Source organism: Rhipicephalus microplus, chromosome 10 (genome assembly GCF_043290135.1).
Source record: "Rhipicephalus microplus isolate Deutch F79 chromosome 10, USDA_Rmic, whole genome shotgun sequence".
Taxonomy (NCBI): Eukaryota; Metazoa; Arthropoda; class Arachnida; order Ixodida; family Ixodidae; genus Rhipicephalus; species Rhipicephalus microplus.
The window spans coordinates 28,443,167-28,470,761 of NC_134709.1; the positions used below are offsets into that span (position 1 = coordinate 28,443,167).

General features: G+C 44.3%; 2 protein-coding genes across 13 annotated transcripts in view; one reads left to right on the forward strand and one right to left on the reverse strand.

The window, feature by feature from the left end:
- The window catches only part of LOC119181057 (uncharacterized), a 52,049-nt gene that overhangs the window by 7,668 nt on the left and 16,786 nt on the right, over window positions 1-27,595 (reverse strand). For 3 of the 6 annotated variants that reach the window (XM_075875321.1, XM_075875319.1, XM_075875318.1), the window contains exons 2-4: window positions 3,649-3,708; window positions 3,314-3,382; window positions 2,247-2,338 (exon numbers count right to left, since the gene is read on the reverse strand). In XM_075875321.1, the coding sequence (XP_075731436.1) occupies window positions 2,247-2,338; window positions 3,314-3,382; window positions 3,649-3,708 (221 nt within the window). The remainder of the gene's footprint in view (window positions 1-2,246; window positions 2,339-3,313; window positions 3,383-3,648; window positions 3,709-27,595) is intronic. The other 3 variants (XM_075875323.1, XM_075875322.1, XM_075875320.1) reach the window with 2 other exon arrangements.
- LOC119180697 (uncharacterized) lies at window positions 5,900-25,479 on the forward strand. Of its 7 annotated transcripts, none has more exons than XM_075875330.1 (8): window positions 7,188-7,407; window positions 7,798-7,948; window positions 9,183-9,242; window positions 9,771-9,830; window positions 10,132-10,191; window positions 12,495-12,625; window positions 16,231-17,101; window positions 22,816-25,479. In XM_075875330.1, exons 2-8 carry the CDS (start codon window positions 7,937-7,939, stop codon window positions 22,897-22,899), a joined length of 1,278 nt encoding a protein of 425 aa, XP_075731445.1. In that variant the 5' UTR covers window positions 7,188-7,407; window positions 7,798-7,936; the 3' UTR covers window positions 22,900-25,479. The 7 variants fall into 7 exon arrangements, with proteins under 7 accessions (XP_075731447.1, XP_075731445.1, XP_075731446.1 ...); XM_075875327.1 differs by having other exon boundaries at window positions 7,190-7,482; window positions 9,771-9,834; window positions 10,136-10,191; XM_075875326.1 differs by having other exon boundaries at window positions 7,190-7,407; window positions 9,771-9,834; window positions 10,136-10,191.

The following is a 27,595-nucleotide window of genomic DNA, read 5'->3' on the forward strand; positions in this document are numbered from 1 at the left end:
TTTTCTTCTCTCCTGCCTTCCTTTCCTCTATGCCTCCCCTTTCTGAAGGAGCAGGCAGGCGTCGTGCCCTTATAAGTGGCAGTTGTCAGCCCTATTTCATCTGTGTCTTGTGTTTTTTGCATATACAAACCGCGTAGTAATACTAACAATAATAATAACAGCCTCACTGCCGGGCCGCACAGCTAGCACGACCGCGCTAACCTCGATTACAGTGATAGAGAACCAGCTCGTGCCCTGTGCCACCAACCACTCGGCAGATGTTAAACCTAAATGCCGCCTATCTGTGACACACTTGTGCACCACAAGGCACAAATGACTTTACGGTGGGTGATAGCACCCAAACAATGTTTACTACTTAACACACTCTGAAAAAGCAAGTGTGAGCCGTGCAGAAATGTAAAGCTTACACTCAGATTGAGATCACCACCATTTATTTGTTTTCCGTCGCGAGTTATAAAAATACGAGAAGTAGAACCAATGCCAGCCACACTAATCCAGCAACTATACGAAATTTCCCGTATTTCATTGAGACTGGTCTTTTGATATCTTGGTTGCCACCAAACAAAAAGGCACATTGTAGGTCTCAGTATAACTGCCTTATCAAAAGCATCACAATCATGATAACTTGAAACCCATTAGCCCCAATTATTATGACTAATACCAGCAAAAATTAATGGATATATATTACAATGAGTTTGTGCTCCAAGCAATGCCCTGAAAGAGCCCAGCAGCACTTTTCCAAGTAACCATCGAATAGCTTTATTAAAGATGTTTATTGTCTCCCGGTTCAACTGCTACAAAAAAAAACTTTACAATCTGTCACGAACAAGCAGGGTTACAGAGATTTGCACCTTGCTGTAATTACTTTCTGTCTTCTCTCGTCCGGACGATTGCTGGAAGCTACGCAAGGAAGGGTGGCACGAGAGAAAGAGGTTCCCTCTAGTGCACATCATGAGCTTGAGCACTATTTATTTTTACAGCACACAACTTACCTTTCGCGTAATTGCGCATGGGAATGTGGCGACCTCCTGTGGAAGCCGCTTGAACTATGCAGCTTATGATCCTCAAATCAGCCAATGGCCGTGAATTCGGGTTTATGCAGCAGTCATTTCAGTATGTGGCGTCATTTGTAGAAAGAAGAGACAGCAATTTCTAGCCAACTTCGAGAATTATTTGTAAATTCCAGGCTGCTTGCAATGCTACAATGTCTGGCTTGGACGTTCTTAGGAGCCTTGACTATTGATTCGCAGTGTTTCCTGACAATACAGTAAAGGTATTTCTGGCCATTTTAGAGACAAAGAAAAAACACTCTCTCCCCACTAATCTTACATGAAGAGACTCCACCTCACAGCTTACCTAATCTGGGTAGCTTGTTAGGCCACTGCGTCTTATAGGCTTGCTATACCTTACCGAGACAATTACAGAATTAGAAACAGATGGCACATTTTCCTTCAAGGAATTTTATAGATGCAGGAAAATGAATGCTGACCACTGATTCAGTTGCAGAAGAAACATACAACTTATCAGTATTCCTTTTGGTCACATATAGGTCTTGGGCTTTACTAATGGCAGCACAATACAAAATGTAATTTCTTTCAGCATGGTCAAAAAACGCTGGTAATCAGTAGTCGGGGCTTGCGAGAATACGCGAGCCAAGCATTACAGTGGAGCATGCAACCTGAAATTTACAAATAATTTTCACAGTAAGCTAGAAATAATTTTCTTTCACAAATGAAGCCATATACCGAAATGACTGCATCACAGACCCAAATACACGACCATTGGCTGATTTGAGCATCCTGGGCTTGCAATCGTATTTAAATTAGGCAGCGCCTTTGAAGAAAAACGGTGCATTCGTCTGTACTAGAGATGAGAGATGGTAATCACGATGTGCAACAAATCTGTAAATTCTCTCATACTTGATGGATTCTGACACTTTTTTTATAAAGTCGATTTGTGAGGCAACAAACTCTTTTAGTGAAGACACGATGGTTATTAGACAAAGTGTTGCCGGGCCTTATTAAAATGTGGTTCTTAGTCTCCTCAAAAGCTTGAGCAGCAAGTAAGCGAACCTAGGCCATAGACAATTTGAAGTACAGTCTAGAAAATGTAAACAAGAGGCTTGCATGAAGGTAAATGTATTGCTAATTTGTAGGCAATAATTAACATTAGAATAAATTTAAGATTCACCGTACTGGAAATACAAACATAGCTTTCAATTGTTCTTCATTGGGTTCAAGTCTTACCCTAGGCGGTCATTCATGATGTCTTTCGTAGCTTCATTGTAGTCACTGCCAAGTGCAGCCTCAGCTGGCTCTTCATTGGGGTCAACATGCTTCTATAAAAAAAAAAGAATTAGGTATTATTTGATATTTAGAAGAATATCTAGGCTTTCACATATGGTCACAGACAGGAGTGTATAGAACAAGGAAGTCACAGTTTCGGCACAAGGCCGAAAAAATGAATACGATAGCAACACATCCAGTCTTACACGAAGTAAGGCTAGGATATTTAGAAACCATGTTTAATATAGTGAACATGGTCAATTGTGCTTGAATTGACGGTAAAACAGTAACCACAATATCTAAACAGATGTGAATGGCTGACTGCGTGACGCCCGACACGAGGCGAAGTTCAAGTTCGGCATCAAGAAATGCAACAAGCCATTGCATTTTTTTACGTCAAAGTATATTAATGTGGAAAGCCCCGCCACGGTGGTCTAGTGGCTAAGGTACTCGACTGCTGACCCGCAGGTCGCGGGATCGAATCACGGCTATCACGGAATCAGGCCGAGATAAAGATCAGCTTGCCCTAAGTACGAGTGTTGCCTGTTCTGTCGCTCATTGCTATATATGATACTAACATAGACGTTCAATTGAACGCCTATGTTAGTTCAGCCCATCCCTTGATGAAGAGAGGACCCCTCCTGAAACTGCAGGGAAATAAATATATTTATCCTTGTTGACAACGCTCCCGTTGTGCCTTATCCCATACCTTCACGAAGACTAACTGGCCCATTGAATTATTACTCGCAGTGTGTGTGTGTGTGTGTGTGTGTGTGTGTGTGTGTGTGTGTGTGTGTGTGTGTGTGTGTATATATATATATATATATATATATATATATATATATATATATATATATATATATATATATATATATATATATATATATATATATATAGAGAGAGAGAGAGAGAGAGAGAGAGAGAGAGAGAGAGAGATGTGGAAGTTGGGTGCTCCACCCTCCTCTGGGAATATGAGAATTCTCCGCATATGGGTCAGCAGCTTAGCTATAAAAGCAGACTTAACTCACATCGTGTAGCTTGGATTCAGGGCTACTCGGCTCTCTCTTGACATCAAGATCCGTACTGACCTGCAACAGCTTTATTCATTTCCAAGTCGAATCGGGAAAGAACTGCACACTCTAAACAATACGCACATGCCCGAGAAAAGTCTCCATCTCCATCAAGGTTAAATTTTGTGTATACTAGAGTGAAACACTACACAATGTCAACTGTAAAAAGAATCTTGGTTGCCACCGCACAAACAAGTATACTGCTGGCCTCCGCCTATCATATCAACTCACAAGCATCACATTATTGTGAACATAAAACCACAGACCAAATACTCAAAATTTACTTTACTTACAAAAAGTAGCATGGGTTCAGGGTTACTACGCTCTGCCTTGATGCAAACACCATTCATTCTCTGAAAAAAAAAAAAAGTTAATTCATAATTTTTTTTTTTGTGCCGCATAGGAGAAAACTGTGTACTCTGAAGAACACACTTTCATGCTGAGGGGAGTCCTCATAAAAGTTCACTTTTCCTTACCGATAAGCGTGTACCCAATCGTGTTGCCATCTGAAAGGATCCTAGCTGCCACCAAACGAGCATGTACAAGCACTGTAGTGCCTCCTCTATTTTGCCACAAGTTACAACCGTGACTGGTCTCAGTTTATCTACCAACAAATATTAATGAATTGTAGTTATGATATAGGAGAATCAACATAAAAAAAACCAAGGCCACTGCGTCGCGAAGACGGATGACGGCTGTGATAGACAATTTATTGCATTACTCATGGTCACTTGAGGAGGAAGGAAGAGTAAAAGAAACAAAAGGCAGGAGGTCAACGAGACGCGCGTCCGTTTTGCTATCATACTTTGGGGGAAGGGGAATGAGGGACTGAAAGATATAGAGGTAAAAAAAAATTGGCCCCCGTGTCTGCATGTAATCTGCAAATGTCCTCGAAAGACGATAGTCTTGCGTGTGGAGAGAGTGAATAATTTATTTGATGGTCTGCGCAAGAAAATCAGTGAATGGTATTCTGAAGGCGCTGCGTTAGAGTGCGTCGAGCCTGCAGCGAAGGTGAACGAACACATCAAGTCACGTCACACGTGAGACATGACCGCCATCTGGCAGTTTTCTTGAAAAACGAAGTGCGTGCCTCTGAGAAGGGTGTGCGTGCCCGTCTCAGAGGTGATAAGGTGTAGAACGCAAGACGACGGGTAGGTGCCACCACCGTCTCGTTTTAATTGATTTATTGATATGTGGGGTTTAACGTCCCAAAACCACCATATGATTAAGAGAGACGCCGAAGCGTAGGGGCTCCGGAGATTTTGACCACCTGGGGTTCTTTAACGTGCATCCAAATTTGAGCACACGGGCCTACCGTCTCGTTTTAGCAAAGCATTTGAAACACTCACCTTTTCGAGCAAGCGTTGCAGGGTCTGCACAGCATGATAAGCGCTACGGTCCTTAGTATTACTTATGTAGGCTTTTTCTAGTAAAAGATGCATATGCGGAATATATACGTGTTGTTATGTTGCCTCAGACATGCGCAATAATTGCTTATTAATTGACAATTGCACAAGTACGAACGCGAAAGCTTGAGCAACACTGGTGGGCGCTGCGGATGGGGTCGGCCGTCCGCAGGATATTTCAGGATGATGGCGCAGAGTTTTTCAAAGCACTGGGGTTTAGAGACAGGGAGGGCAAAATAGACTAAGCAGGTAGAATTAACTAGAAGGAGGTTATCTGATTGGTGGCTAAAGAAAAGGCACGAGTGAAAATTAAACCATTCACTGCAATGTACCAGCCCTATACTTCACTATTTAAAGGAGAGAAAAAAAGATAAATCTAGTTGGTGGTTCACTAAATATTACGGCTGGGGGGCGTTAGCCGCCGCCCGATCTAAATGGTACAGCCACATCAATCCATCTATTCATCAGTTTCTAGTACCCAGTGCCGTTAGGAGTGGACAAACAGACAAATTTACAGACAGACAGACAGACCAAATTTTTGCGTCGACGGTCCCCAAGAAAGACTATCGTCTTTAAAGAAACGGAGCACACAAAAAACACTGCTGCGTTCCATGGTCGTGAACGCAGGATCTCGGGTGCTTCACGATGTACTGTAGCCTAGGTCACTTCAGAATGGCTTCATAGTCGCTGTGACGTACGTTACGGTACGCATTCGCAAGAGCACGCTTTGGGGTTGATGAAGTCAAATCTGAAGTCACGGTATACAGTGCCGGTAGAATGGCAGGATGTAGGTGTTCCGTGGCGGTAGAACATCATTACGGGACGCTATTCAAATCGGTGCGCGTACCAACGTTAGAAACGTTAGCGCGTACTAAGTCAGATCAGGGTGACATTCCTAAACCATGGCCTCTTTCAGTTTAGCGACATGGTACTTGCGTCTCACCGCTACACTTTTTCCGATTCGCAATGTCCTGTCAGCCGGTCGTTAACGCTACAGTCGGCTTCAACGCTTCGAACTACAGTGAACTAGTACCACAGAACACCTACCAGTTCTAACGTTGAGTCGTCCTCACGGATTCTCGATGCGCGCCGTTCCAGCGTAGCACTCCTGCTGGAACGGAGGAAGTGGGCCCAGCCATAGAGGAACCTATGGTTGCAGGTTCGCATGTCAAGTGACCATCACAGTTCTACTCCTGTTGTTATGAACTTGATTTTACAAGTAGTTGCATCATAGATTGCATACGCGCTTCGTAAATATTTAAATACCTAATAAAAATATGCCTAAATAATTTTATGCGACAAATACGTATTAGTCGGTTACGTTCAGAATCCACTCCAGATCAGAACAAGCCGTTGATCTGGCTGAACCACGGAGGAAGAAAAAAGGTGGGCTGAACCAACGCCTCCTCTAGGAAGATGCCTGCCGCATGAGAAAAAAAACAACTGCCATACCCTTTCTCTTTCATTTTGAAAATGTTCTCGGTCGCTAGCGTCACCTGTGGCGGATGGTGCAACAACGCGACACTTTGCATAGCCTCCGAAACAGTGGTGCACAGTTGCAGGTCTCAAACAACTCTCGACTGACGCACCCCTATGGGCCGCCGATGAAAAACTCTAAACTGGTACCGCCCATCGCCGTGGTAATAGATAGATGGATGGATAGATATGGCTCTACCCTTTAGATCGGGCAGTGGCTAGCGCCACCAAGCCGTAATACCTAATGAACTAAAAACTATATTTTTTTTTTCCTTAAAAAGTGAGTTTGAGGATTCGTACTTTGCAGTGAAGAGTTTAATTTTCACTCGTGTCTTGACTTTAGCCACCAATCAGATAACCTCCTTCTGGTTAAGTCTACCCGCTTAATGTTTATTTTGCCCTCCCGGTCCCTAAACCCCAGTGCTTTGAAAAACTCTGCGCCATCATCCTGAACTATAGGGTGAAGCCCTTTACAGAACATTAACAAGTGTTCGGCAGTTTCTTCTTCCTCTCCACACGCACTGCATACTGTGTCTACCCCTTCGTATTTGGCCCGATATGTCTTGGTTCGCAGTACTCCCGTCCTGGCCTCAAACAGTAGAGAACTACCCCGAGTATTATCATAGATCCTTTCCTTGGCAATTTCCTGCTTAAAAGTTCGATAGTTCTCTAGTGCGGACTTCTCAATCATGCCCATTCTCCACATGTCAGTCTCCGTTTCCTTCACTTTCTTCTTAACCGATAGTTCTTTTTGGTTTGGCGACCTGCTGTTTTCTAAGTATTTACCAGTCAACTTCCTGGTTCGCTTCCTCCATTTTGTATCGACATTCTTCATGTACAAGTAGCTGAAAACCTTCCTAGCCCAACGCTCTTCCCCCATTTCTCTCAATCGTTTCTCAAATTTTATCTTGCTGCTAACTTCCTTAATCGTGTCAGTCGCGAGCGCCACCGCGCGGAGCTTGCTTAAAACTGAAGGCAGGCCAACTCCAGGTGTTCTGTGGCTACACCATAATTAGGGTGGCTAGATACCATAATCAAGTTGGTTTGTTTAGTTTCGTTCCAAGTGGAGAGGTTCAAAGTGTTCGACGTGAAGAGAATTTATTCCGATTTGCATTGTATGTATACCAAAGTGCGTGTCACTGTAGTAGTTTTGGACGCTTTACAATTACCGTAAGTATTATTTATATAAGGTAGTTTACGATGCAGACCGCTCCAATGCTGTCAACAGGCAAAAACGAGTTTCTCGTAAGTGAATTTCAATCGAAGTTGTTAAGTGTGCAAAATGAAAAGCTTGCAACTAACTGCACATCGAGGGAAGACTAACAGCGTTACCTTTGCGCGTACGCCAAAAGTTGAAGAGACGAGTCCGGCTCTAAAGGAAAGCTAAAAAAAATCGGTAGATTCCACGTACCTTGGCATGCGGATGGAAAATGACTGTGCTGTATTTTTTAATTATTATTTAGCCAGACTTTAGGAAGTGGCGTGAAAGATATGCGCAAATGCAAGTCAAAGACACACCTTAAACAGCCGCATATGTTTTATACAACTATTTGTTTACAGTTGCCTGACGAAGCCAACAGCAACATGATTATTAACAACACCAGAAGCGGTATGCTGACATGAAGCACTGGGGCTTGCGAGGATGGCAGCACTGGATACTGCTACATAAATAAACTTCAGCGGATGGCGTCAACCCGACATGACAACAGCGGTACCGTAGGATTGCAAATGTATTGTTCATAAAATTAGATAGCCAGCACTGCAAGCACAAAAAGCTGCCGATGTCAGCTTTTTTTTTTTTTTAACGCTCACTCATTGAAACTGCCCATGTCTGTTCTCGCCGTTCCTGTCAATCACCTGTGGCGCATACCCGTATTACTGTGACACATACCCGCATGCGGGCATGTGCCATTCGCCTGCCAGAAAGAGTGATGACGTACGTGACGGCATTGTGACATTATTCATGTCATGACCAGCGAGTCATATTTGTCTAACCATCTTACCCTATCATACTTGTTTTGGTTTACCCTAACTTAAGGGGGTGATCAGGAGAGCATTCACACGTAGGCAGGTAGATAGATATATAGATACGTTGATAGACGCTGGAAGTGTCTGCAGTAGGCAAAGAAATGCTTCACACACAAAAAAAAAAACACGAAAAGACGCGAAAAATTGAGCACTGTGTTTTGTTCAGGCTTCTTGGCCAATCCCCTGTAGTGGGTAAGATCAAGCAAAATGTGGTTGTGGTAAAACTACTGTGGGATCTGCTAGTGCTTGTTCTCCATCGGCACCGGATTTTTTTATCTGTATGTTGGACACGATTTTCGCATAAGTTGAGGTTACTGAACAGGTCCGCGTAGAAGGGTAATATGGAGCGCTTAAAAAAACAAACCCAAGTTTAATAAGTGGTACTCAAGGCAGTCTACTTTCAATTGTAAACTGGTAATCCTAATGCTCTTCATAATTGACTGCTGCTTGTTCTTGTTCACCTTCTCTTGTGGCTCATGGGGGGATTGGCCAAGAATTGTGTCCTCTTATAAAATCTTACAGAATTTTAGAGCAATGGAGGTTATGGAATCCTTTGACAAGTTATGCCTACCCATTCAGAGTGATTTCACTTGACTTCAACATTGGTTCACAGTTGTAATGACACCTGCATTCGATGACTCAAAATACCATCTACTAGTTTAAACTTGATGAAAATATTGCAGTGCAATGACCATCAAGTATACTTGTGCTCCCCTTAGATCTAATTTTGTTTTCTCTGCAACGGAACTAAGCATCAAACTGAAATGTTAAAAGTTACCAAGTATAAACTGTTGAGGGAGTTCACTTAGACGAACTTGGATGTGAAATGATCAACGTGCACGCATTGTTCAGTGTACTCATTCCCCAACTCAGCTCAGAACTATATATATATATATTTAAAAAATCTTTTTTTCTAGAACATGACGAGTGTTCGGGTCACAGCAGAGCCAAGCAGACTTCCATCCTTGATACCTTCGGTGGGTGAAGCGCAATTTTTCTATTCCGATTTCCTTTTTTAATGTCAGCACCTGCTATTGCAATAATTGTTGGTCAATAGGGCTGCCAGACATGGTCCAACATTGTAACTCCTTATTTTGTCACCAACAAGGAATATTTTCAGCTTCATAATGTTAACAGTCTGAAGGGGTTCACACTATTATGCTTTTATAAACACAGATTACAGTATTCACGAATTGAAATAAAACATTCTTTCTCTCCCCCCCCCCCCCCCCATTTTAACAACTGCTGCAACCACATTATGTCACTGCAAATCTGGCTGCTGAAGTTAATGTTGGCTTCGAGGTAATCATTCCAAGTCAAAATTAATATGACACAAACTATAGATGCTGGAAGCGAACTATGTTCATTACATAGCCCCGAATTTTAATGTTTCAGTCTGCGAGTCCTTTATAACGAAACTATTTTTTTCAGCATGAGCATGTAATTAAAGGTATGTGGTTTTTTTCCCCAGCTCAGGTTTAAAATGTGCCTAAAAACTTTTTCAGGGCACGGCACATGTGGACATCGAGGTGGAGCCGAGTATCCCTGAAATCATGCTGCCTTCGGCAAGTCCAGTGAATTGTTTCATTTTGAATCGGTGCTTTCATTGTTAGTGATATTATGAAGTTCATCAGCTGAAAAAACAGCTAGAGATACACTGGTGCTGCTCCACAGTTGTTGGCATTTGGTGTACTCTCTCGGCTTCTTACCATTCATAATCTGAACGGGTTCACGCTGGTGTGGTTAAATGAAGTAGGGCAGAGAATGAGGTTGTCTTCTCAACATGAACGTGTGGCTCAATGTATTGGTTCATTCCCAACTCAGTTCAGGAATGTATATTTACAAAGTCTTTTTTTTTTTTTTTAGGAAGTTACAGGTGTAGGCGTCAAGATAGAGCCGAGTAGCCCCCCATCTATTCCACATCCTGTAAGTGCATTTTTCTCTTTCTATTACTGGTTTTTCAAGAGATGTATGACAATGTCCTGGTGCATTCAAGCACATCTTGTGCCAAGTGATATAATGTGGGGTAGTTTTATTGAGAGCAGCGTCCTGGCCTGGTTTGTCACTATCCATCACTTCAAACCATTGTGCAACAGGAAAAGGATATGGACAACAAAGAATAAGACACACCCAACACAAACTTTCAACAAAATAATTGTGCCACTGGACATCTTTATATACCGGTGCAATATAGACTGTGCATGCGTGTACAGGGTTCTTTTTTTATGAAAGGAAACATGCAAGCGCATAGCCTGCGCACTACCGCACCTGCCAACATCACCATCAACCGGCATATAAAGAAAGCTGTTTGTTCTGGGCGTCATTCATTAGCAAACAAAGTAACCAGTCATGGTCGTTAAAGAAGTGCCGCTAGATTGCACACTCTGTGCCGCTAGATTGCACCGCTAGATTGCACGCTCTCACAACGGACGCCACCGCAGAAAGTGGTCGCGAGCGAAGAAGCCGCTTTTGCCACATGTGTCTGCATATTACAAGCTTTTTAAGCAGGCTGTCACCAGTTTGTGCTTCAAGATTGTCCCAAGATAATTTTGCTGGTGGGTGCAAGTTTTGAGCACCAAACTAAATGTTTGTCCTTTGGCAGGGTATCTCAAACTAGTGATGGTGTCTGTCGCAGAACAGATTTTGAAAGAAGTGCTACCCCGTGTGCAAAAGCCTCCGTGAAGCCGGAATTCCAGCAAACACCTAAAGTAGGTGTTCTACTTTACATGCCCGGGGTATCATATTCTATCACCTGAAAAAAATAACTCAGAAAGCGAATGTTAATGTGTTCTGTTCCCAACAAGTTCGGAGTTCGGAAAAATATGCAAGACGACTGATCCAAATGCAATCCCGCTGGGGAAGTGCATTAAGCGGCCCTAAAAACAGGTTCGCTGAGTGTAGTGGCAGTGTTCTGTACAGTCTCTCACTTTCGTGTGGGAAGCAATACATTGGACAAACCAGTGGTGCCTTAATAAGACCAGCTAAGTGAATGGTACAATGACTAAGAAATGGCACCGACAGTTTTTTTCACAGTTCATTGTTGGGATTGTGGCTGTCAAACAGCATTCGATCGCTTCACAATTATGTCCCATATCAGGAAAAAGGCGTATCCATGAAATCGCTAAGTCTTCAGTTACTTTAAATTGTGCAACAAGTGTGTTCACCTTTGTTGGCTCTCACGGACAACCAATTGTTGTTCTCGGCGGCGGCATCATCTAACTCTTAACTTGTTTTTTTCCATGTACGCACATGCACAATTCATATTGCAGCAATATATAGCTATGTACATGCATGCATAGTCTACACTTGTCAGCATGTATAAGCAGGTTCAGTAATGCAATAAATTTAGTTGAATGTTTGCACTAGATGTGTCCTCCACTCTACTGCTTGTGTCTTTTTCATTGCGCGATCATAAAAAGAGAAGTTTTATTCGGTGGAAAGAAAGTAAGCTGTTCAGAGGAATGTGACATGTCAGAAAATAGAAACTGAGTGAAGTAAGAAATAATTGGTGCCCACAGAAATGCAGTACTGAAAGGTAAATGTGCAAGTGTGCAATCTATTTTATTAGCTAGCAGAAAGTGCATTGTGAAGCGAAACTACGCGCTGCATGGATGAACAGAAATAAATCATGCAAAAACACGAAACGAACAAGGACCTTGCACGCTAAATACTTTTATTTAATCACTTTTGTTCGTGTTCGTTTTGTGTTCTCGTGTCATTCATCTCTGTTCATATATGCAGTGCGTTATTTGGTTTCACAAGGCAAACAAACACCAGCGGAAGTGAACGTGAATGGAAGCGGATGTGAACAAACACCAGCGGAAGCACTTTTAAACGTCAGAAACTGCACATTCGTTGTTTAATACATGAAGAGACCTCATGAACGGGTGATGCACATTTTGTATATTCACCTTTTTCTTTTCTTTTTACTGTGTTGGCAATGGTGACCAAACATTTCATGGGTTCTGTATCTTTTCACTTAGGTCATTTGATAGTTGGCGCTTGTTTTATAGGTTTTTATGTGCCTCTTCTGGGTGCCTGTATTTTACTTTTCACTGTTTAATGATGATTAGATGCTTTGACATTGTAGGGACAGGAGGTTATTGTAGCACAAAGCTATAGGTTAAAAAGCAGGAAAAGTGTTTGGTGCCATGCAAACTAAGAAACCTGTAGTATCATATAGAACACGACCACACTCAATCGCCAAAATAAAATATGATGGTTCACAGGACCCTCTTTACACCAATACGAATGAATCCCTTGAGCATCCAGTCCTGCTTCCTATGAATGACTCCATAACCACATTGACAAACAACACTGAAGATTCAGCCAGTGCAGCTGCAATCGATGGGAACAAAAGGTGAGCTGTGGCTGTTCTACAGAAAGTACTTTTTGTGTGGTGGGTGATGCAATGCGTTTAATTATTAACTATGATAACCAGCCTTGAGTATTGCATGTGTACTTCCAGTACTTACAATGAAGCAATTCACCCGCTTCACATCGTTGCGTGTCACTCACTTGCTGTAGTGGACCACTGGTAACGCATTTGCGCACCTGAACTCGAGGGCGCACATTTAAATTCATGTATTCTGTCGCATTTCATTGACAATTAAAATGCTCTTGTGCATAGTTACAGGTCACAGTAAAGAAACTGTGGGTTGTAAATTTAGTTACGGTTAACAGCACAGAAAAAACGTGGCTATAGACAGGAAAGATAATTAGACCCTTGGGATAGTCCCTGCACTGTACCTCTACAAAAAAAAAACGTGTTCTGGTTGCTGCAAGGCTTAACAGATGCTGGTCCGCTGTAGCTGCAGAGATGCTGCAATATACCAGGCGAAGGAAGGGGGCGAAGAGATTCTGGCCGAAAGCTTGGGTATCATATGTCGTCCTGTAGTATGTGTGGCATGGAATGTTAAAATTCAGAGTTGAGCTGCTCAGGTCATAAAAAAAAAATTGTTACGTCTGCACTCTTAAGCAAGTCGTTTGCTTAGTTTCAATGGTTTCAGGGAGCGCAGTTGGCTGGCAGCTTTGTGTAAAGGTTTGCACTGGCACCTTCGATGTGAAGGTAATCTGTTCAATTAACCTTCTAGTGCAGCGAGACCACCTTTACAGGGGGTCACGTGCATACGAAAATATATATAGTTGTTCATCTCACGTCAAAATTTTCACTAATGTAAGTTTGTATTGAAGTGAATTCGGAAACTGTAGTATTCATTCAATTCAAAGAATTCGGATATGTGCACAAACCTAAATTTTGAGTTCGTGCTGTTCATTGTGCCGGAGTTGTAAAATCAGTGTTAGCCATGATTTAGTGCGGCGTGTTATTATCTATGTGCGTAGAAACGGTGCTATTTGATATAATTACTATGTGAATATGTACTCCAATATACGGAGCCAATAATACTATGGCACTCTGTAGCTGTTACGTGTAGAGATAGCAAAATTTCCAGAAATTTTGAGAGATTGTAAAAAAGAACCTGTTTCTTTGTCATGTTTCTTTCCAAAATTATGGAAATATAAAAAAAAACAAATTTTTTTATCATAAGGCAATACTTTATTGCCTAGTATCACGAGCAATACCTTTCATTATGTAAATAACACAAATGAAATGCTTTGTATCCTTTCACAAACGAATACCTGATTTAACTGATCGAAGGTGGGCCAGAAGCATCACTGCAAACTAATTTAGTTCTCTGTGAGTGGGTGTGGCTTCCTACAGTTGTTAAGGCAGTTGGAACGAAAAATCCAGAAATGTCTGTTTCGCCGTGGCTTCGAATATGGAAAAATTGATCGAGATGGTAAAAAAATTAAGCTCACTTTACTTATTCAGAGTCAGTATCATTGGCCTCATTTGTGGCTTTCTTCGTCGTGTTAAGGTGTCGCATTCTGGAAAGCGTAGCTATTCTTGCAGTTCTTACAGACAGCAAGTCCCTGTTTCTTGCCTACGGTCTCGCCAACCGTGAAGTGCATCCACATGGCGGAAATGGGCCCAACCATTGCAGAATATGCTTGCACCCGGCTTTAAATGTGGACTTCTGCCACAGGTCGCAGAAGTGTACGAGGGAAAGTCAAAACTGAACGATAACGGGCACCAGAACTTCAGACATCGACCACAACATGAGCCACATCCGAACAACGAAGCTATGCTATTCGCAACTCCAGAAAACGCCCCGTGTGCTGGCAACACTTTCCAGAAAAACAAAAATGTATACGCTAAACGGGGTCAACGCGACACTTTCGGTTGGCGCTGTGCTGAAGTTTGTTGATTTTGGTGTCGAATCGCGTTGCTTCGTCGAAAGCGAAAGGGTGGCCACGGACCACATCATTCTTATCGGCATAAAGGATTTCACTGGCAAAACAGCGGAAATAGTTGCGCTGTGCGCACAAGCATCAAGCCTTTTTGGCAAACTGCATCAGATTTAATTCAAGCTGAAGGCAAATGCTCATGTGTAGCAGGCCTTTTTGAAAGGTGCTAGCACTTTTGCGCTGTGTTGCTACACTGCTAGAGGCAAAACCTTAGCAGTTCTTGAGGTAACTATGCTGCGACTCGTGCTGCTGATAGCGTGTATCTCATTGAGTTCCATTGTCTTGTCAAAAGCTGAATAAGCATGCAGTTCACTTGATTGCATGCAGTTCAGGGGTTATGTCTGGGCCAGTGTGTCCTGAGATAAGGCAAATCATAGTTTCAATTGTAATAGTAGTGCTCCATTCTTTTCTTTCGCCAATACATGTTATTACATTCTTAATGAACAAGATTGTGTGCTTCCTATGATTCACTTGTTTGTGTGGGCAGCAGTTTATATTCAAAGCAGATATATGCACCCACACTACCCACGCTACCAATGCACGCACATAATATATATACGCACAAGCACACATGACCTTCGTGCTTTTTTGTGTGCACATATATGTGTGTGTGTGTGCACATATATCTGTGTGTGTGTGTGTGTGCATATATATATGTGCGTGTGTGTGTGTGTGTGTGCGCACATGCAAAATAAAAAAACGACCGCAGCTTAGTTTGAGAATGGGTATCCCTACGGCCTGCAAAGAAAGTGAGCACATGCGAAAAATACACACACATGTGACGCAGCAAATTTTCTATAGGGCTTGCGAATATAAACAAACTAAGCTCCGTGCTTAGAAAAGCCCGAATATTGATAAGAATGCACACACACTACGTAACAGTATACTCACTGAGGAGAAATAAGTCGTCACGAGTGAATTGATTAGAACAAACTACTGTAGTGTCCGTCACCTGCTTTCCAATGCGTCAGTTTCCCAATTCTGTCGTTTTCTGTCGCGCGTCGTCTGCAACCTTCGGGAAGTGATAGACCCATACATTGCCGTCTTTCCACCGCGATGCCACCCATTGCAGCACACTTCGATGGTCTTTGAACACTGTTTTCTTCCTTTTCGAGCTCACGTATGGGGCAGGCTAAAAATAAAGGAACTTTATGGTCGCTCCTCAACGTGCGCAACGTGGTAACATATATCTTTTCAAGGTTGACCTGGTTAGCGCCGTTTCCAGGCGCAGCCACTAAGTAGCGAGTGCTTAGTTAGAGTCGCCAATAGGCTCAAGCTAGGCTGACGCTACAGCTGACTATATGTGATGTCGATGGCAAGTGGTCAGTCACGTTTGGTGTTTTGGTGTCATGTGCGACATTTTAGTTTCACATTCCACGCTGGGTGTTGCCTAAGGTTTATTTCTGTGCGTTTTATCCTACAGAAATTTCGACCAATTTTTCTATCTGTGCCGAAAAAAAAAATTGTTTTCCCTTTTTTTTTCTTTCTTTGCATCTTTAGTTATATATAGATTATCACTGAGTGTTTCACCTTTCAGGTGAAACTGGGGCATCATTCCATGTACGTTTTCTTGTGCCAACATTATGCAGTTTTCACTGAAATGACTTCATGATAATCTTTTCCATTTCCTTCTTTTTTTTTTTCTTCAATGTTCAGGAACTCTGAAGGAGCGACAGTATCACCTCCGAAAAGGCGCTTTGAGTGCGAGATATGCGGTCAGTGCTTTGCCAGGAGAGATTACTTGAAGAGCCATTGGAGTGTGCACACAGGCGAGAGGCCATTTGTCTGCCCTGTCTGCGGCCTCATGTTTGGTAGGAAGGCATCTCTTAACGTGCACGAGCGTATCCATACGGGTGAGAAGCCGTACCTCTGTTCCATCTGCGGCCGCAAGTTTGCTCGGAAGGGGACTCTTGAGCAGCACAAGCGTACCCACACAGGCGAGAAGCCGTACCTCTGTTCCATTTGCGGCCAAGGCTTTTCTCAAAAGTCAGGTCTTGCGAAACACCGTTTCGACCACACGGACGACAGAGCATACACTTGCCTCACCTGTGGGCTCAAGTTTGCTTACAAGGCCAAGCTCGCTAGACATGAACGTAGCCATACAGGTGTGATACCCTATGAGTGTCCGATGTGCCCGTCCAAATTCTGCAAGAAGGAGACTTTAGACCGACACGTGCAGTTGCACACAAGCGGAGTAGACATGTGGCACTGCGTGGAATGTGGCAAGAACTTCACCAAGGTAACGCTCCTGCTGACACATATGAAGTGGCACGCGACGGATAAGCCACACCCGTGCCACCTATGCCCGGCCGGATTCAAATATAAATGTGACCTGGATGTGCACATGTTAACTCACACGGGTGAAAAGCCGCACAAGTGTCCCGAGTGCGCGAGACAGTTCGCCAGGAGTGGAGACCTCAACAGGCACATGCGCAGTATCCACGATAGAGCCAAGATTACAACAGCAAGCTCAGTCAACAGGGTGGAGATTACCATGCCAAGTAACAACTTGACTTCATTGCATCCTGTAAGTGCTTTTATTAATAATGTTGCGATTCAAACTTAACAGAAGTTGTTTCCTTGGATTTCAAAAGGGCATTGTTGCAGCCATGCTGGCACTGATTAAATGGCTTGTTTAAAGGCCAACTGCAACGAAACTTTACTTGGGCGGAAACTGCCCTAAGTGTGTAGTATGTATATAGTAAGTTACGATAACGACAGCAAAAAATTTAGCAGTTGCGTATTTAATTTATAATTGGTGCTTTAATTCCCAGCAAGCAGATGACGTGGAGCTCTAGCGGAGTGCCCAGGCAAATTGGACGAAATTGGATATGACGATTACTACAGAACGTCGCCGCGTCGCTTCTTGTGAGCAATTTTCCCTGCCGCTGGAATGCTCTGTCCTGTGTTGAAACCTTTTCAATGCAGTGCGTTTCAAATGGGTCTGTGCTGTCTTGGCACTGCCTAAAGACAGCGTGTTCAAAACGCGTTCGTGCTGCATTGAATTTGATGGCAAGTCAAGTTCAAGTCGAGCAGCGTTTCTGAATACGGGGGTCACACTGCAAACCCATCAGTGGGAAGCCAGGATCGGCGTTCGATAAGAGGCACGTTCACGCAGCTCCTTTAATTTAACATAGAAAAAACACACACCAGGGAGCGCGTCCGCGATGTGCGTGCTCGAGGAGCGTGGAGCAGACGATTTTTCTGTCGTTCACGTCACTTCCGGTCAGCGGTAATGGCTTCGTTTTTTCTAGTTTCAGTTTCAAAGACATCGTCGTTTGCAAGTTTTTTTCTAAGGTAAGCGCTTGTATCTCGAAGGCGACATTCGGCAGGCAGCACTACCTCTAGCTAGACTACCTATATATTGATTTTTTGTGGAGTGCCAAATTTTGTTGCAGTTGGCCTTTAAAATTGCGTACCATCAAGTCACGAGCAAGCACCCCTAGCCAAGCAAGCGCCCCTTTCCCTTCTTAGGGGAATTTCCAATATGTGCCCCCTTCTCCCCTCCCATCATTATCACTTTTTATTCGCCTGACAAGGGCAGATGAAAAGAGTGAATGCATGTCTATTTAAGAAAGCACAGCATTAGAAGCACGGGTGCCCATCCTTTATTTTTAGCGGCTCTTTCACCGCAATGTTGAATTTTGATCCATGACCGAGCAAGCCCTCCCTCTTTCTCTTCACCCTTCACTGTAAGGGGGTGCATGCTTGGGATTTTACTGTTTGCGCTTTTTGATGTGCGCTTAAACATGTCGCTTGTTCCGAGCGTGCAGCTTCATCTAGGTATACCAGAGTTGCACAAAAGTTGCGGCATGCAGGTGTCCCACAACATATGCCTCAGCCCGATGGAGAATGACACCTAAGGAGAGGAGGATGGAGGGGGGGTAAAGCATTGCATAGCCATGTAGTACAGCAAGAAGTGGGAAAGGGAAATGAGGGCGAGTGAAAGGAGCAGGGAAAAAGTTAAAAGCACAGCATAGCCATATGTTTGGTGGAGTGAAGCAAGGGCAAGTAGTGGTGTGAGGGTAAGGATGAGTGGAGAGGGTGAATCATGACATAACCATAATAATAAATGTTGGGGTTTAATGTCCCAAAAGCACCAAATGTTTTCATAAAACACGCCATAGTGAAGGGCTCTGGAAATTTTGATCACCTGGGATTCTTTAACAGGCACCTAAATCAAAGCACACAGGCCTCAAGCATTTTAGTCTCCATCGAAAATGCGGCTTCCACTGCTGGGATTCGATCTCTTGACCTGCAGGTCAGCAGTCAAATGCCTTAGCCAGAGATCACCATTCCTGACCATGCTAGGAGAGGGTAATAGAGATGGAGGTGGAGTGATGCAACGGTGAGGGATGTATAGCAAAGTTATGTGGAAGCGAGTTGGAGGTTGGAGACATGAAGAGGGGAGAGGAGTACGGTGAACGGAGGTCAGGAGCAGCAGTGCACTGTGCAGCCACACTAAATACGAGTTTTGCGATGTTAGTGATGACGTCCTAGCTTTAAATACCGCATTTTCCGGATTATAAGTCATATCTTGGTGTAAGACGCGCGCCACTATTTTCGCACGTTTTCACAAAAAAAATCATATCCAACTCGCACCTCAGTATAAGATGCGCCTCTTTTCTGCACGATCAGGCCAACTAAGCATGATTTGGCTTGCGCTCAATTTTAGATGCATTGTACTTAACCATTCCCGATCACTCGCGTTCCCCTAACGCGTTAGTAAATGTGGCACAGGTTATGGCAAAAATGTAACGAGTGCTTGTAAGCAGGGAAAAAAAAATGATTTACTGCACATTATCTAAAAACCATCAAAGGCCTCATCCTCCGATGGGCTGTTGAACAGTTCAACCAATTCACTGGGCAGGGTCGCAGGGACATCATTGTCATCATCCGAGTCGCTGCTGTCATAATCCCCGGCAGGCGCAGGCACAACAAGGCCAGCTTTTTGAAAGCCTGCAGCTATTGTGGACACAGACACGGTATCGCACGCTTCGTCGACCCACTTGGCCACCTCGCCAAATGTTGCATTTCTCATGCGTCCAGTGGCTGTAAATGTGTAGCCGCCGTCGATAATCCAGCTTTTCCACAAACGGTGGAGAACAGCTTTGAAGCTGTGGCAGACAGATATCCACGGATTACAGAAGCTTTGTCATACCGCCTGGTTTGTTTGCAGGCAAACAGTTTACAGCCTTCACCTTTTTAATGTTTAATGTTTTAATGTCTTCACTAGGAAGAAGCCGTCTGGTCGTTTGACCAAACATTTTTCAAGCCAAACTGTCATCATGCTTTCATCCAAGTATTCGTTTTCGTTTGCCTGGATGATAAAACCAGAAGGGAAGCTCTCGTTCGGCAGTGTACTTTCGCTTAGATGTAAGCGTTGGTGGAAGTTTGGTTCCATCAGCGCAGCAAGCCAGGACGACCGTAAAATGCGATTCTTCGTGGCCGGTTGTTCGAAGCAGCACTGGCTTTTCACCCTTCTGCGTAACAATTCGTCCGACCAGAATGGCAAACGTCAATGGAATTTCGTCCACGTTTACTGTGGTCTTCTGAATCTCGGTTTCGTCCATTTGCTTCTTCACGGACGCTTCGAACTTCTCCAGGTTTGGGTAGCTTTTGACAGTGTTGTGCACGCTCTGATGCTCAAACAGTTGCACCTCATATGTCACGGGTCCCGTTAATTAGGAATGCGCTCGCCGGGCTAATTCCAAGGGCTGAAGTATCGGCCCCCCGAACCGCACCACGAAAGCGTGGACAATTTAGAAGTGGTCCCTTTTGGCGCGCCAGCGGACGCCGGCTGTGGCCCAAAGAACAAGTCAGAGCCGAGAGTTGATAAAAAAAACAAAATTATATTCTCAGTTATGGCAGATCAAAACGATACACAAGTATGCACACTCGACAATAGTTGAATACAATATGTCACCAATCAAACAATGTACTACACAGTACAATCAGCCACACTCGAAACAACGGACACAGACAACAATACGCACTACAATGCAGTCGCATGCATCGAACAACTAAGACACTTAAAGACTAAAGAGTTAGGAAACTTATTCAGTCCAAAGTCCTTGGAACAAAAGTCTGGATGATACTCTTCCGAGAATCACTCACTCAAAGTCCAGCGTTGTTGTCGTTCCGCTGCCCCCGAAGTTTCTCTTCCAGGAAACCTCGCGTCTTCAATTGGCCGCTCTCCAAGCTTCAAACTTCTTCGCCGGAAACACGTCGGCCTTCCCACTTGCAGCTGTTGCCACGCGTCTTCGCTCGATAGCGGTAGACACACACTCTTGCCTGTAGCTCGAGTCTTCACCCCTCAGGTGGAAATCCTCTTCTTCTCCTCTTTGTCACGGAAAACAAAAGGCTTCGCCCACAAGGCGGAACACCCTATGCACTCTGGCGCATACTTTCTGCTTCTCCTGCTTTGTCACTAAGGACAAAACCTTCACCGACAGACACGGCGGGATACCCTACGCACTCTGGCGCTAACTTCCTTCTTCTCCTGATCTCCCATCTCTGCTGCTCGGTTAAATACCTTCCGCGCGAGATTCCAGAAAATTCTCATCATTTCGTCGGCGGGATGCGCAGCGAAGGCTGGGGGAAGGGCGAGACGGTACGAGGGCTGTCCGCGAAAGATGACGCAACCCTGCATCACCACGCCCCTTTCCATCGAGAACGTTCTAGGGCTTGCTCGGGCCGCCGATGCGAGGAGTGTAGACGGCGAACCTACGCTTCCGAGGGGAGAGGGACGCGCGCCCGGGGAGTCTTTGGATGCTTGTTTTCGCTTTTTTTTTATCGTTGACCTTAAGGCATCTCTATGGCGCCTTGTCGCGAGAATTTGGCGGCGCGCCCTTTTTGAGCGCTCGTCTTGTGACATAAATCTAAAGCGCCAAGAGGGACCATCACCAAAACCAACAGCTCCCATCTCCTGCGCCCATGTGCGCACTTTGAGGGGCAACTGCACAAGAGACAGTCCCCTCCCTTCAGCACGTTGATTTAGTACCCCAAGTGTGCAGGCAGGCCTCAAGTTTGGACCATCAGGCTTTCAATCCTCAGCTGTCTTCGCGCTTCTCATAGCGCTAAGCTTGTTCCGACTTACGCCAATCGCGCACCATCTTTCCACTTGCGCCAAAGCGTCGTCCAGCAGCACGGTTACCATTTTTAAGTGTGAACTCAATTACTGTGAACTTGAACTGTGATATGTAGCTTTTCCGTGATTGCCGAGGCGTACAAATGAATCGGACAAAGTGGAGAAGGCTACTCAACCGCCACAGCTTACACCACGTGACCAAGTGTTCACTGACGCGACCACGCAGAGAAGAATGGCTTGACTCGGCTAGGCTCGCCTCGGCATCGACGTGGATTTTTTTTACTATGGCCTCGCTAGTGCAACAGCACCTTCGCTGTCGGCCCTTGACTACAATAAACGGTCTTAAAACACGCTAAAGGGCAAAATAATAACAATAATATAGTGTAATAAAAAAGCATCATCGCTTGTTAATTTTAAATTTATTGGTTGAAAATTTGGTAACTCATGCAAAGCACAACAATCGCAACTTTTTCTTTTTTTCTAGTCGTTTTCGCTGTTTTGGAACCTGAATCTTCATGTGCCTACTTCAATTGCTTGCTTAACGACCTCACAGTCATTGCCACAGTTAAAAATAAAAGGAAATTTTATTTACAATGTGAAAGGGAGAAAATATATATATATTTTGCACGTTTGCATAAGACACACCGTGGAAAAGTTCAGGAAAGAACCGCATGTCATACTCCGGAAAATACGGTACCTTGCCCTCCATCACTGAGGCTTCCCCTCAGCTCTGCTGTCTTTTGGTGTTTTAACATTTAAAAGTAGAAACGAATGTGGGGCGTCAACTTGCGTTCTTTCTCGTGCGTTTTCAGCTGCCTTTGCTAGTGTCTATAAGAACGTCAATGTGCTTTAAATGAAATGGGAATGTTAATGCACTATATCTGTCACATAAATACTAAGTTGTAGCAAATGTGCTTTTGTTGTGCGACTAGAGCAGTGTCTTGTTTACAACTTGTAAAAACACTTTTGTTCTTTTAAATTAAGATATGGCTTGAAGCTAGCAACATGCCACACTAAATTTGGTTATTCAGCATTTTGTCTCGGTGCTCTTTTGCCGCATACTGCCTTTATGCCTTGAAAACAGGCCTTCAAGCAATGAAACCGTTATCGCTTGATGGCTTTGCTGTATTATTGTCCCCAATATTTTCCAGGCGAATCACGACATGAATGAAAAAGGACCAGCTGAAGCAGCAGTCGACGAACAAGCAGCTGTGAAGCATTGTGGGGCGCCATAGCCCTGTGTATAACCCCTGTGTGTAAGGAGACTGTGGCGACACTTATTCACCCATATGCGACATAGTGCTAGCATACCCATGCGAAGACGCAATGGGATGAGCACTTAGAGACAAAGAACAATGTTTTTTTTTTAGAGGTGTGAGTGAGTGACAAGCAAGTCGGCTCCACTTTGAACCCAGGAGTACCCAAAGACACAATCCTTGTAATCGCATTCAGCTCAACCTACTACTGGTGAAGGTAATGGCACTTTGAGCATGCATGCTTCGGCAAAAATCAGTTTCCCGATTCTGTGTGCAGAAACAAATGTCCCTTCTGGGAAACCTGGCTGTGCATAAGCATTGCCACCAGTCTTAGAAGCTATTGCAGTGCTGCTGTTGCCGGGTGATTAGCGATGATGTCACTCCAGTTTCACATGGGGATTGATTGATATGCGGGGTTTAACGTCCCAAAACCACCATATGATTATAAGAAACGCCGTAGTAGAGGGCTTCGGAGATTTCGACCACCTGGGGTTCCTTAACGTGCACCCAAATCTGAGCACACGGGCCTACAACATTTCCGCCTCCACTGGAAATGCAGCCGCCACAGCCGGGATTCGATCCCGCGACATGCGGGTCAGCGGCAGCCGAGTACCTTAGCCACTAGACCACCGCGGCAGGGTGATCACATGGGAATGCACAGTAAATAGAGGTCATGCAAGTGTTATGCCTGCTGTGAACGTTTTATACATTGGGATTGTTAACAAACAGTGCTCCACTCACCCGGATAAGAAATCGACTAAGTGCCCGATGTGTCGGCAGTAGTACAGATCATAGAGTTACCTAAATATACACTAGAAGGAACTCTGGTGCTAGTGTCTATAAAGCCCCTAGAACCTCGCAAAGTAATGACGTACGTGGTTAACCGCGCACTTCCTCTCTTTTGTCTCTCCCCTGATCTCTCTGAGGCCGCCACCGCGTCAACATTGACCAACTGCTCTCACGTGGGACCGCGAGGAGGTTTCCTCTGTTTACAATCGCCCGAGGCTGCCATCTTTGCTCTGGGGTGCGGGAAAGTGGACGTGCTAGCGGGCAGCGCGTGTGCTTTCACCCGTGCTTCATGGATGCGTGCTTGTCATTCAACTTGCGTTGTGTTCAAAGATACTTAGTGCACAAAGCGAACTTCAGTGTCGGTTGCCATGCGCTGCTGCTGCACATTCGAATGCCTCAACAATTCACGCAATGGCAAAAAGTTGTTTACAATTCCGTTCGGCCAGCGCAACAAGTTGTGATGAAAGGCTTGGATATGCCGAATTGGGATATTGGGAAGTACTGGGTAATAAATGGCATACTTCCAGCTTTTGTATTCATTCATGAATAACATGACGTGTCTTATTCTTTTCAACTCCATCACGACGAGTGAACGCAATACAGGTGTCAGGTCGTATGTGTGCTCTAACCTGGTGGCAGACCGAAAGTAATGTTCTCAGCAAAAGTTTAACGTAAGCTTGCGTGAGCGAAATGATTTCGCAGTTGTAGCTTATCTAACAAAGTTCACGAAACTTGACTGCATTTAGCAGGTAAATCGAAGTCTCCACTCTTCAACTATCATAATACCACCAACACTTATTGCCCATGTGTTTCTTGCACATTTGGCACCCTTCGTGGAGTCTTATTTGCTCCTCGTGAACGACAGTCATCTGGCTATATAGCGTTTCCTTTCGTGGTAACTCGGCACTCGTCACTTTCCCACCCAAAATGTCTTTTTCAAGCTAATAGCACGCGTGCAACTTACGACTTGCTAGTATGGCGCGCCCGACGATAATGGAAGGAAAAACACGCGAGATTGATGGCTCTTTTGTATCGGGATAGAAACACACCCCAAAATACGCTTTTTTGTTTTGCAAGATTATTAAAGAGCCCACACGAAAAAGCTAGCGCAGAGATCTTGTGAAAAAAAAAAAGCGAGTGATCCAGATGCCCGTCATTGTTTTGTGGGGAAAACACGTCCCAAATACGCCTGTTGTTTTGCCCTATACAAAATTATACATAAAGAGACTCGTGGAGCGACATTAGCTATACTTAGCATCAGTGCCATAAAGTCATCCCTGCGACTCAAGTCATTGTCAGTCCGACGCAAGATTGTAATGCTGTGCTTGTTCCATAGGCTCTATTACAACGTCCCTCAACTTCGTGGTAAACTCCTAAACCCCCCACACCGTACATCTCGTCGCCTTTTTAATTCTTGCAGCATCCAGCGGTTGCATGGTTCAACGTCTTCTTTCAATCAATCTTTTTTGCTGATCGCCGTTACAGAGTGGAATATATTGCCGGATAGTGTTGTCACCGAGCGTAAACCCATTGTGTTTAAGCAGTTGCTTACTTATTACCTCGCACTGTAATATTCATTATGCTCTTACACTGTTAAATTGTAATATTTTTATTTTGCACCATAGACAGGTAATCTATTTCACTGGGATGTGTGTTTCAAATTTGTGACCCGACAAGTCTCATGTCTAACTTTCTATGTTACCCCCCCCCCCCCTATGTAATACCCCAACAGGGGCCTTTAAGGGAAAATAAATGATGATGATGATGATACCCAACGAATCCTTCATGGCGGGCACCTCTCATGCATACTGGTAACTCCAGTGCATCATCACCTCACGAGGATCACGCAGACAATGCAAGAGTTTCAGAAGGTCTCATAGGTGTTTCTTTTTTTTTTTTTACAATCAGCCGTTGCAAGATTGGCAGATACGAAATAGGCAAAGGTTGCGTAATTAATTGTATACCATATGCGGCACTGCAGCAGTGTCATGAACCAGCGTTACGCGCGTGTATATAGCTTTAGGATTAGTTATCAAAACAGCAAAAAAGTGCAGCTAACGAATTTGCACAAGGTATTGGAGAGAAATAGTATTCTCTACAAAACGATACATGAACACTCCCTTGGTGCTCTTTTATGAAGTTCTTTAATTGCTGCAATTTTTCGCAAATTCTGTTTGCGAAAAGGACTGTGTGGCACTATATAAAAGCGCTAACATCTCCTGAACAACATATAACTAAAAAACAAAAGATACCAAGAGCGAGACGGCTAGTGCGAATGCTTACAGCATGCTGCCTGGCAAGCACCGTTCACTTTTAGAAAGGTCGTCTGTTATGCAAGAGCAACGTAGGTGGTGCCACGTTCGAAAAGAGTGTGAAGGAGAGGAGACTGAAGAGGAACGAGAGCGAAGGAGGAAATTGTCGCTACTTTTCGAAGTTCTAGGGGCTTTGTGAGTCTGAATGCTGTAACGTATAGCGCTTCAGCGAGCATGGTAATTATGGATATGACATGAATTTGCCTAGTCTTCGTACTTTATATTCGTTCTGGCTTCACGTGGCTTGAAGCTGTTTTGTCACAAAACAACAATCGGAAAATGTTCAACAGTTGCATTTCACCACCTTAATCTTTTAGGCTTACCATTTCAAATCAGGTCACAAAGTTCAAAAGGGTTCCTTCTGTCCTTCTAGATAAAACTGAAACGCAGCAATAAACGAAGCCACAAGTGTGTTCGTCACCCGCAAGCATGAAGAATAGGCAAATCTATGTGATACCCATGATTCCCATGGCCCCTGTACAATCGCAGTGTCGGTGTCCCCTCTAGTAAATTTTAGGAAACTTATATGGCATGGATGGTGCGGTCACCTTATCACTTGTGAGCTACATATCCCCTTAGAAGTGTGGCAGCTTGGGCTAGTTGGTATGGCATGACGATAGTTATAGCGCGAGAACAAAACGACGACACAGAGACAAGAAGGACACGAGCGCTAACTTCCAACTCTACATATCTTCACTGGAACGTTGACGGAGGCTGACTACAGCTAGCCACTTTCAACACCCCAGCAGCAGTTTCAGCATTTGCGAGAGCTGAAAGTAATCAAAACCTGTACAAGTGTAATTTACCGGAAGCGTATCAACATTTGCAGAATTGCATGGCAAAAAAGTAGAATCGCATCAGGCAAATGGCACAATGAGTGGTTCATTTAAGGCTTTCCACCTATTACAAAGAGTTTGGCGACAATTCATCATTATCATCCATGATAAAGTGTACAGGTACGTGGGCGTGTTGCCTTGGATATGCGGAAGAGGTCATTCGCTACTTTGCAGAATGTGACAATAAGTGTCGCATATTGGCCACGTGCCTAGCAAAAGGGAAGAAAATCGAACAAACAGAAAAGGGTGGGGGACATTAGAGTAAAGCACAAGGGCGCGCTCAGTTTGTGTTTGCTAAGACAACCGCGCTTTGACAGTGCACTGCCTGTATCTAGTCATTATACGCTGCGCCACCGTGTGTTCTTGACCACTGTGCCACAACCACTGCCCTCCAGCGTTCAATAGCAGTGTATAGGTGTTCTGTGGCGACACTCTCACTGCCTGTCTCTCCATCTTCCTCCGCAAATCCCAACGCGGTTCGCAATGAGTCGGTGCGCGGGAGTCCTATCTGTCCACACTTCCACAGCCGTGACACAGCACCCTGCCAATCATTTTCTTGCACGTAAGGGTTTGAAGCGCGCCAGCTCGTGCCTCGAACAGAAGCGAACTCCCGGTGCTGTTGTCGTACAGGCGAACTGAGCCTATTGGGCTTTTACTGTGGCGATGCAGTTCGAGGGTAGCTTTTCCACTCATTGCGTGTGCACAGCTCATCCTCCTTGTCGCGTACCCGTTCACGCA

Excerpts from the sequence above, each read along its gene's own strand:
- LOC119180697 (XM_075875330.1), top strand. Across the intron at positions 9,243-9,770 it reads TTCCATCCTTGATACCTTCG|GGCACGGCACATGTGGACAT; the intron begins GTGGGTGAAGCG and ends AAACTTTTTCAG. Across the intron at positions 17,102-22,815 it reads ACTTGACTTCATTGCATCCT|GCGAATCACGACATGAATGA; the intron begins GTAAGTGCTTTT and ends AATATTTTCCAG.